This window comes from Hipposideros armiger, unplaced genomic scaffold (assembly GCF_001890085.2).
Source record: "Hipposideros armiger isolate ML-2016 unplaced genomic scaffold, ASM189008v1 scaffold_997, whole genome shotgun sequence".
Lineage (NCBI taxonomy): Eukaryota > Metazoa > Chordata > Mammalia > Chiroptera > Hipposideridae > Hipposideros > Hipposideros armiger.
In genome coordinates, this window is record NW_017732347.1 from 466,009 (window position 1) to 475,850 (window position 9,842).

At 36.8% G+C, this 9,842-nt stretch overlaps 2 protein-coding genes across 2 annotated transcripts in view; both read left to right on the top strand.

Moving 5' to 3' along the window:
• The window catches only part of LOC109375880 (protein FAM91A1-like), a 13,076-nt gene extending 4,920 nt beyond the window's left edge, over nucleotides 1–8,156 (top strand). The window contains exons 4-5 of the mRNA XM_019631395.1: nucleotides 7,034–7,149; nucleotides 7,998–8,156. Coding sequence (XP_019486940.1) covers nucleotides 7,034–7,149; nucleotides 7,998–8,131 — 250 coding nt within the window. The 3' untranslated portion in view covers nucleotides 8,132–8,156. The remainder of the gene's footprint in view (nucleotides 1–7,033; nucleotides 7,150–7,997) is intronic.
• The window catches only part of LOC109375874 (protein FAM91A1-like), an 81,733-nt gene that overhangs the window by 26,533 nt on the left and 45,358 nt on the right, over nucleotides 1–9,842 (top strand). The window contains exon 14 of the mRNA XM_019631389.1: nucleotides 7,034–7,149. Coding sequence (XP_019486934.1) covers nucleotides 7,034–7,149 — 116 coding nt within the window. The remainder of the gene's footprint in view (nucleotides 1–7,033; nucleotides 7,150–9,842) is intronic.

Sequence of the window (9,842 nt, forward strand, 5' to 3'; positions counted from 1 at the left end):
TTGGGATGTCATGAATTTTTAGCACCACTATAACGTTAATTCCACTCATTCTCTTCATTTACCTGAATGTTCTATTTTCTAGTCCAAAACCATCAGTTTCTTAGTCATAGTCATTTTGATTCCACTTCTTTCACCATAATCTGGCTTTCTTTTCAGCTCAATTAAAAAAAATTAAGGATAGAGTCAAATGTCACTTCATAAGAGTTGTTGCATAGGTGAGAACAAAGATGCTGGGTAGTTTAGCAAATGGAGGCAGGACACACTCGATATCTAACGATTCACTTTTGCAGCCTTAACGTGTCTGGTTCAGAATTCTAAATGCTTACATGCTGGGGCTCTTTTTAAGATTATTCATAAATAGTTAAAACTGAGAATATTAAATCATCAAATGCTAAGAGTCTAAAACATTTATTGATAAGCATTTGTTGATAGTAACCATTTTTTGGCCACCAAATATTAGACCGTGCTATCTAACAGTGAGTGGCACAGTATTGAAGATGTCTTTGAATGTAAAAATCTTGGAGTTTCTGGGACTTTTAGTGACTTATGGAGATAATAGGTTAGAATATTTGAAATATTCTGTTACAGCAACCTTGAAATACATTGCCTTTCCTGCCCATCGTAGCTCTGAGAATGGTAGAGGGTGCTCATGACCAGCCAAGTGTAACTTGTTTACAGATAAAGAAATTGAAGCTAATCTTGGTTAAATCTCCTTCCCATTTAGTCATTAAATCCTACATGATTAGCAAATGGAAGAGCTGGGACTTGAATCCATGTCTCTTGAGTTTTTTCCTTTGCTGTGTCCCTTATCTTTTGAATATTGAGCTTTTTATTGATTTATTCATAAACAATCTGTTACTTAGTAGTCTGGACTAAACTTTGGGTTTTTTGTTTGTTTGTTTGTTTTTATCACAGTAGTCTAAATAAATTAACTGACCATTAAGTAAGTTAAATGGAAAACCTAAACCTATTCTATATGGATGCAATTAAGAAAAATTCTAACCTTTCCGGTAGGTTTAATAGTTGACTGTTTCTGGCACTAGTTGGAGCTTTCATTGTTTAGAATAATTGGTGATGCTCTGAAGTTAAAATGTGACTGACTCCTCCCCTTGAGACCAGATCTGCAGTTATTTGTGAAGTTTCATTCTTTTAACCAGCCTTTCTTAACTGGGGTGCCTCATCAGAACCGCAGAACCGCATTAGAAAAACAGAAAATGATTTGGCTGTTTCTCAATTTTTCTAATGATGGCGCATAACTAGTACAATTCTAGGTGTTTAGAAAAGGAGGCTATTCATTCCATGCAAAGAATAACAGGGCATTAGGGCTTAATACTCTCCATGATGAGAAAGGTTGCTTTCTATAGGTGCTGGACGTGATAATGTAATCTTACTTAAAAAAAAAAAAATAACTTCTGTAGTATTGGTGTTTTTAGCATCTTTTTTGAGTAGAAAGGATTTTTCTTTAAAAGTTACTAATTCTAGTGTGCTTCCTGTAATGCTTGTTATTCATGGTAAAGTCAAATCCTTGTGATATTATCACAGAAGCAAGCCTCTGGTACGTGTGGAAAGGACCAGTTTCTTAGTAATCGCTTAGTTTTAGAAAGCATGAGGCACTGCTTCAAAATAAAAGCAATGCGTAGTCTAACTTTTTTCATTTTGTAAGTATAATTTTTTTCAGATAGCTTTGATTTTAAAAATACGTCTTTCTGCTAGGATCAATACAAGTCAGACCTAAAAGCCACTGTTTGTAATTTGGCCATCTAGTGCTATGGACTATTTAGAAATTAACCCATTTTTGTAGAAAAACAATCAAGGTTGTAAAAATCTTCTAACCACCACCAGCTCTTTTGACCTCCTTGCTTATCCTAGTATTCATTAAATATTTTCTATACTTGATATTGACAATGTTGAATTTTACCTGAAGTTTAAGAAATCCCCTTACCCTTTTGTGTGTTGGAGACAGGCTTACTGCAAGGACTCTCTCTTTCCCCGTATAACCGAGATAAGGCTCCCAGGTGTTCCCCTCGCTTCCCTGTGACAGGGCACACACTGTCCAGATTCCCTTTGCCTCATAAACAGTGAGCTGAACTGCTTGGCCCCCTGATCAAGCAGAACAAAATGGCTGGTGAGGTTAACTTGGGTTCTCTCCTTGTTTCAGGCCCCTGAACTTGGACCCACCCTCAGCCTGAGCCAGCATACAGCCCTTCCTGTAAAAGAGGCTGATCTTAGGATAAAACTGTCTCTGATCTATTACCCTATACCCAGTCCTTTCATCCTGCTTCCCGCACCTGATTCTTTCTAGCTTTCTCTACTTCTCTATAAAAGAAACTCTTTTTGCCTAACTCTCTTGAAGACCTTATAAGCACAGTGTTCTTTCTATTGCAGTAGTCCCTTCTAATAATAGCCCCTTAAAATGATCCTTGAATAAAGTCTCTCCTTAATAAGATTTTTTTATCTGACAACATTTTTCCACTCATGACTTTTGTAATTTCTGTTTCATCCTTAAATCAGAGTCAATGCATTTGTACTGGATTTGTTTGTACTTAATCAAACATGGATTTCTCTAGTCTCTATGGAATTTGTTGCCTTCTTTCCTTTTCCTAAGCCCCATGCTGACCTCTTTCATTTTACTCCAGGCTACACCCTCTGCTCCAGTCAGACTTAACCTTTCAACCACTTCTTGCTCTCATGCCTCCACCTTTTTTCCAGGTGTGGACCAGGTGCTCTTCCTGACATCTGCACGACCCTTTCCTCCATTAAATCACAGACTCTAGATTTTTCTTTTAACATGTTATTTGGAAATATTTAAATTTATAGAACATTTGTGAGAATAAAAATAGTATAATTACTTTTAATCCAAAATTTGGGAGTAATTTTCATATAATTTAATTCAGGGTATATTTCTTAAGAATAGGGCTATTTCCTTACATCAACTCCAGGAGATTTAATATTGATACAGTAACCTACCAATTGTATTCCAATTTATCATTGACCCAATAATGTTCTTAATAACACTTCCCCCCTCAAGGACAAGATGTGGTTTAAGACCAGATACTGCATTGCATTGTCAAGTCTGTTTTATCTCCTTTATTCTGGAAAATCCATAACCGTTGTTTGTCTTTTATGACATTCTTATTTTTTAAGAGTATAGTCGCTTTTTGTTGGTTTTATAGAAAGTTTCTCACCTTGGGTGTGTGTGATGTTTCCTCGTGATTAGATTCAGGTTATGCAGTCACGTTCTGAATATTATATAAGTAATGCTGTGTCTTTCTGCGGGTATGGCATCTGCAGGCATGTGATTTCCACCTGCTCCCCACTGGTGATGTTAATGTGTTTTCTGATTTCTGTACTGTATAGTTAACTATTTTACTCCCACAACTAATAAGCAATACTTTACGACGATGCAAATATCCTACTTCTCATCAATGTTTCCTCCTAGGTTTGGCTTCCATTGATGATTCTTGCCTGAGCCATTCTTTACTGTGATGGTTGCAAATTGATCATTTTTCCCAGTTCTAGCACTTTTTCCATGTTTGACAGTTGGGACTAGGCATTCTTTTATAGTCTCAGTATGGATTTATGAATTCCTACTTTTTCAGTGGTTTATAATAAGTCATTCCTGTGTCTTATTTTAGTGCTCTAGCTACCGCAGATTTTGCCAAGGGGATTTCCTTCAAGCTGACTCTTTGTGCCGTGCCTCCATCTTTTANCATCAGTTACTGATTATGTAGATTAATGGTATATTTTTGTTCATTCCTACATTATTCCCCATCTGAATACTGTGGCAGTCGTTTAGACTTAAACATCTTGAGTGGATGAATGAATTCTGTGTTTTTAAAAATGATTTGTGTATCTCATCTAACTCAGCATAACTTGATATGATGAAGAAATTGGGTGTAGAGATCTTAGTCTAGTGTAATTTTTTAAATTTCATTTTTCTAAAATAGCCTTTCATTTTTATTTTATACTTTTTGGTATAACTCTAAGATCTCCTCTTAAACAGTTTTATTAGAAGTTCTTGTTCCACCTTTCTTAAATCTGGGACAATGTCCTGGGTATTACGTTTATGTCCACTCTTCACTGTCCCTTTTAGCATCGTGAAGACTTGAGCCATATTTGTTCTTAACCACTTGCCCTCCGTGGGCGCGGAAGGAATCTCCCTTAGCTCTATCTTGATGCGTTGTGGTATTTTTCACTCCCCAGATATTCTGCCCTCTGCTCTTCATGCAGATAGTTCGTGTGCTTAATCTGTTCATTGACTAATAATTTTGGTACCTTTTATGCTTTAGTGATGAACTCTGTGTATTAAATGTGCTGGTTAGAGAACTTTTGATGATGTTTGTAATTTCTTCATATTTTAAAAAAAAACTACCATACATTTTTTTCATGCTCCTTCTCCATGGGATTCTTACTTTTTTAGGGTAGAAATATGTTTGAGATAATCCTTGTTATTGTTCTCTTTTATTTTTAAATTTCCATTATTCCCTCAATACTTTTACTACCCTGTTAACCCCATTTCTTATTGTGTATCATCTTTTGCCAGTAAATTTTTTATTATGTTCTAGCACACTTTTCTAGCACATTTAAGTTCTGTTCTCCTGATTTTATTTTTTTCACCCCAACTAGGCTTTTATCAAATACAGCAAGTTGGAAGATCACTTCGACTCTTTATATATCTGTATTCTTTCTTACCACATAGTCATTCCTGGGAAAGCCTTTGAGCCTGAAGTGTAGTTTTTAAAAATAATTTCTTAGCTACTTTTTAAGACGCTTCATGTTGATTAAACTTAGTCATCTGGTCTTATTAATTTAATGCAAATCTGATTTAGTTGTTACCCCCTGTAGACCAGTCCTTCCATTTTCTGCGTTGTTTCTGGAATATACGTATATATGTTCATATATTAAACAGGTGACTGACTTTAGGGTCAAAAGAGCATGTAATAAAGTGTAAGCCCAGGGAAGGAAGGGGTTTTGTTCAGTACTCTATCCTCACATCCTAGGCAGATTATAGCGTAATAGGGACTGAGTGAATCCTTGTTGAATGAATTTAAGCTGTATGTTCAACAATGGTAAATAGCTTGATGAGAATTAGAAGCATAATTGGTAACCATGGGTTGAAGTACCTTTCTGGATGAAGCAGACTATATAGATCTTAGAGTATTTTAAGCACTTATTGGAATCATACATGGGACATATAACTTATATAATGGTGTGATTTAGCATTTGGTTGCTGAAATAGTTAGTTTTCTTTGTTGGGTTAATTTTTATTATCTTCAAAGATGTAGTCAAGTGGAAATTCAATCGAGATTGAGGTTAAGAATTTGTTGTAGTATTGCCTGGGCAAATTTTTTATTTACTGATTTTTAAAAATAATATCTTTTTTAAAATTATTATTATTTTTTTATTAGTTTCAGGTGTACAAAACAATGCAATAGTTATCCTTTTCACCCCTCACAAAGTAACAACCCTCTCCCCCATCCACTGCCCTCCCACCCCCGATATCATACTTATCTATTACAATTCCATTGACTCCATTCCCATACTCCACATCCTGTGACTATATGTATATACAATTACAGTTGACATACAATATTATTCAACATCAGCTTCAGAAATACAGTGCGGTGGTCAGGACTCTATACCGACCATGAAGTAGTCTCCCTAACAAGACCTGAGTCCATCTGGCCCCCTGAAAAATATTAAATTAGTTTTTAAAAAATGTCTAGAGTGATACTTTGGAACTGTGTCAATATTGTACACCCAGCATTTCACCCGATGGTTTTGGCATCCACTGAAGAGTCTATTATTAGTCTTATAAAAATAATATCTTAATAAATCTATTGTATGGTTATATATTAGGATGACTGTTATGATTATAGTATGTGTTGCAAAATGTATTTTCTTTTGGTTTAGGTTCAGAGCACTGGCGAAGGAGAAGCACAGAGATATTTTGACCACGCACTGACTCTGAGAAACACAATACTGTTTCTTCGTCATAATAAAGATCTGGTTGCACAAACTGCACAGCCAGACCAACCCAGTTATGGTATGATAAATATACTAGATTTTGAAAATATAATCCTGTGGAACTTCTTTCTAAGAAACAGGTCATGCTCACTTATTTAATCATCATATACTTAATACATTTTGTATAGCCAGCATATTGAATTTTTTAACTAGAGCTTCTTTTGCGAATTATTTCTTTGCTTGTCAACTGTTTCTTATTTTTTCTCCTTCTTAGAGGCTACTGACATTTGTAGTATTTAAATCTAATTAGTACCTATAAAAAGGGTTGGTGTGTTAATTTGTTTAAATAGCTGAGTGGAATTGAGAACAGGTATCAGTTCAGAAGGGTGAACAAATGTCAAAATTTAGTTAACTTAAAAAACGTAAAACTTCAAGAATGAAATAGTCCGTTGTATAAAAATAATAAATAGCTTTCTATTCAAATGCCGCTGGAATATTTACTGAAGTATTTTACTTTAAAAAGTAAAACGAGTAAAAGAAAGAAGTAGCCATTTTAATCCATTGGTGTACTCCACCATGGCTGTTGCCTTAGTGTGCATCTCGGTTTGGGGATAGATAGGGAGTTTGCAAACGTTAGTGGAACTGATGGTATCATCAGAATTTCAGGTTCTGACTCAGTAGGTTCTGAGTTGTGGGATGGCACCCAGGAATGTGTGTTTTTAAAAAGAGCAGTGGTGTGAGCACCAGTGTAAGAGCATTTGGCTCAAGTCCTTGGACAGTCACAAGAGTTGCGTCTTGGGATGTCATGAATTTTTAGCACCACTATAACGTTAATTCCACTCATTCTCTTCATTTACCTGAATGTTCTATTTTCTAGTCCAAAACCATCAGTTTCTTAGTNGGGCAGAGCATTTCTGGACTACCTCTCAATTTCAGGCTTGAATGTGGCTGGACTTAGTCATGTTCATGACTGGATGTTCATAATTTAAGTACTGACCTCAGTAGCTACTTTTCTGTAAGATCATTTATACGATTTTTAAGAAGTGAATGATTTCTTCGTTAACAGGAGTACTTTAGATCCACAAAAGATGCTCCTCTCATGGGATGGCGGGGAAAGGAGGAGTCCTGTACAAGAAGCTTCGTCGGCTACCGACACCGACACAAACAGTCAAGAAGACCCAGGTTAGCAGCCGCTCGGTTCAATTGGAGCTTCTCTGTAGATACACATGTGTCTGCACAGACACTCATAGAGTGAACTCTCTAGACTTGGTTACTGTATAGCTCTCTGCTAGATTTTGTTCGTTCAGTGTGCAGCCTTTGAGTACTCACTAGGATGTTGGGCACTGTGCTCGGTCGTAAGGATATAAAACTGACAAGGATGTGGTACCTTCCTTTGACCAATTAAGTCTAAGGTGAGAGAAGGTGGCGTGACCACAAAAACCTCAACAATGTGAGAAGTGTCGCAGTGCTTGTGGAGAGCAAAGAGGAAGAGGCCCCCTAACTGCCTAGAGAGGTTCAGGAAGCCTTCCTGGAGGAGGTGCTGTGTGGGCTAAGGATGAGTAAGAGCTGGTGAGCTGGAGACCGAGGGAAGCCCATAGCATGGACCAAGCACGAAAGGAGGCAAAGCATAGAGGACGAGGTAGCTGCGTGTGGCTTTGTGTGGAGGGAGGAGAGGAGCCCAGTGTCAGCTCCCATTCCTACCCCGAGTAGCTCTGGTACCTGAGCCAGGTGACTTGTCTGAAGAGGGTAGGCTGGTTAGTCTTTTTGATCTGACAGTTATCAAGTCTTGGTTTATTACTGGTTTTTCAGGACATTTACTACAAAAGTGAGTGCCTTAAAATTTTTTTTTCAACTCTCTCTGTATTGGAGATAGGTAGGACTTGGGACCTCTTCTAATGCCACTATTGCTTATTTTTAATTGTGCACTTTCTGGTTATTAATAAAGCCAAAATGAAATAGTTTCTCATTCCTAATGATAAACAAAGACAAATTTTCATTTACTTGATTTAAAGTGTGATTTTGCTTTCCAGCTGACACAGCCAGTGTAAGCAGTTTGAGTTTGTCTACAGGATACACAAAGCGTATCGCGTTCCTGTTTGACTCAACACTCACTGCCTTTTTAATGATGGGAAATCTTTCACCCGTAAGTCACATCCTTGTTTAAATATGCAAATGTTTAAATAAAGCTTAGATAGAAAATAATTCACTGCCCTTCTTTTTTTGAAGTCCTTGATTTATTCTTGAAAACTCAACTGCCTTTGTTTTCTATTTCTTAGAGGCTTGTAGTCCCTTTTTAGTGAAGGCTGCTTTTGTAGTTCGGAGAATCAACCCCTCACCCCACCTACCCTTCAGTTTAANCTGAAGGCAGCCTCGGCTGGGGAAGCGGAAGGGGTGGGAGAGAGTGTTCAAGTGTTCGTCAAGGAATTGTGCATTGGCTAAAACAATTATTAAATTCTGTGGAAAAGATGCACCTTGCTGGAACTTAAAACATAACAAAATTAAGAGTTTGATTCAAACCATGCTTTTATTGTAACCATCTTATTTAGGGTTTAAATCATAAATGTGTCAGTGGAATAGAAGCAGGTGTCATAAATATATATTCATGTTGTTATATGAATAAATGAGTGATTTTGCTCTGAAATTATTTTTTTCTCTTATATAACAGTATCTTGAATTTGAATGATATATGAGTCTCTTTTAAAAGGAAAAAAAAATGTATAGGTTCCCAGTGTTAAATTTTCTATTATAATGAAACTATACATAAATATAAAATTAAATTAAATGTTTATTATTCTTACACAACCGTAAAAGCAAAACAAATTTAGGGATTAAATACAAAAATCCTTTAAAACTAACAAAATTCAAATGAACAACATGAATTGAATGTAATAGACGAAACTGTATTATTTGTAACATGGAAATGGGGTGGTTACACTTGGATTTTTTTTTTTTTTTAAAGCTGAACCATCCTGCCACCTGTTGGCAGCTCAGCGGCTGCTCAGTTCAGGCCGGGCATCGAACCGCTGTTGCTCAGAGCTCACACTCTTGAGCGAGCTCTTAACCAATTGAGCCACTCGGCCGGCCCATACACTCGGATTTTTTTAATTTAATTTTTGAACTGATGTGTATTCATATGATTCAAAAATAAATCACTAATAAAAGATGTTCAGAGAAGCACTGCCCTTCGAGCACTGCCTACCCAGCTCTCTCTTCCCATCTCTCCAAATCAGATAACCAGTTTTTAGTTCCTGCTGTGCCCTTCTAGAATTTCTCTATGTGCATTCAGGCAATTACACACTGACATGCCCTGTGCTTTTTCCACTTAGCAATTGGAGATCTTTCCATCTCAGTTCAGAGAGCTTCCTCTTTCTTATTTGCAGCTGCATTGAGAATACATACATTAATTTATTTAACCAGTCCCCGAGTGACAGGCATTTTGGTTGCTTGCAATTATATATAATGTTGCAACAAGTAATTTTGAATATATGTCATTCACTGCAGGTTTTTGAGTTTTGCACTCGTAGTCCATGGTGTGCCAGGTGACTGTGGGGACTCTGTCACCACTTTCCTCTCAGAACTGCGGCTAACCCTGTGCCAGTGCACTTGATCTCGTTCAGTCGCCACTGGGCCAACTCCTGATTTATCTGTTAAATCAGCCGCCTCCTTTTTCATTAGCCCATACGCTCAATTTGAGACAGATTGCTTTATAGTTTAATATGTACTTAAGATTGTCTTTGCTTGCGGAAGAAAAATAGAAAATTGTTGAAAGCATTTTGATGGAGTATTAACGGGGAATATGCCATCATGTGGCACAACCTTTTTTGTGTATGAATATATATTTTTGGAAATGTCTGTTTTCATGTACCTCTCCACTT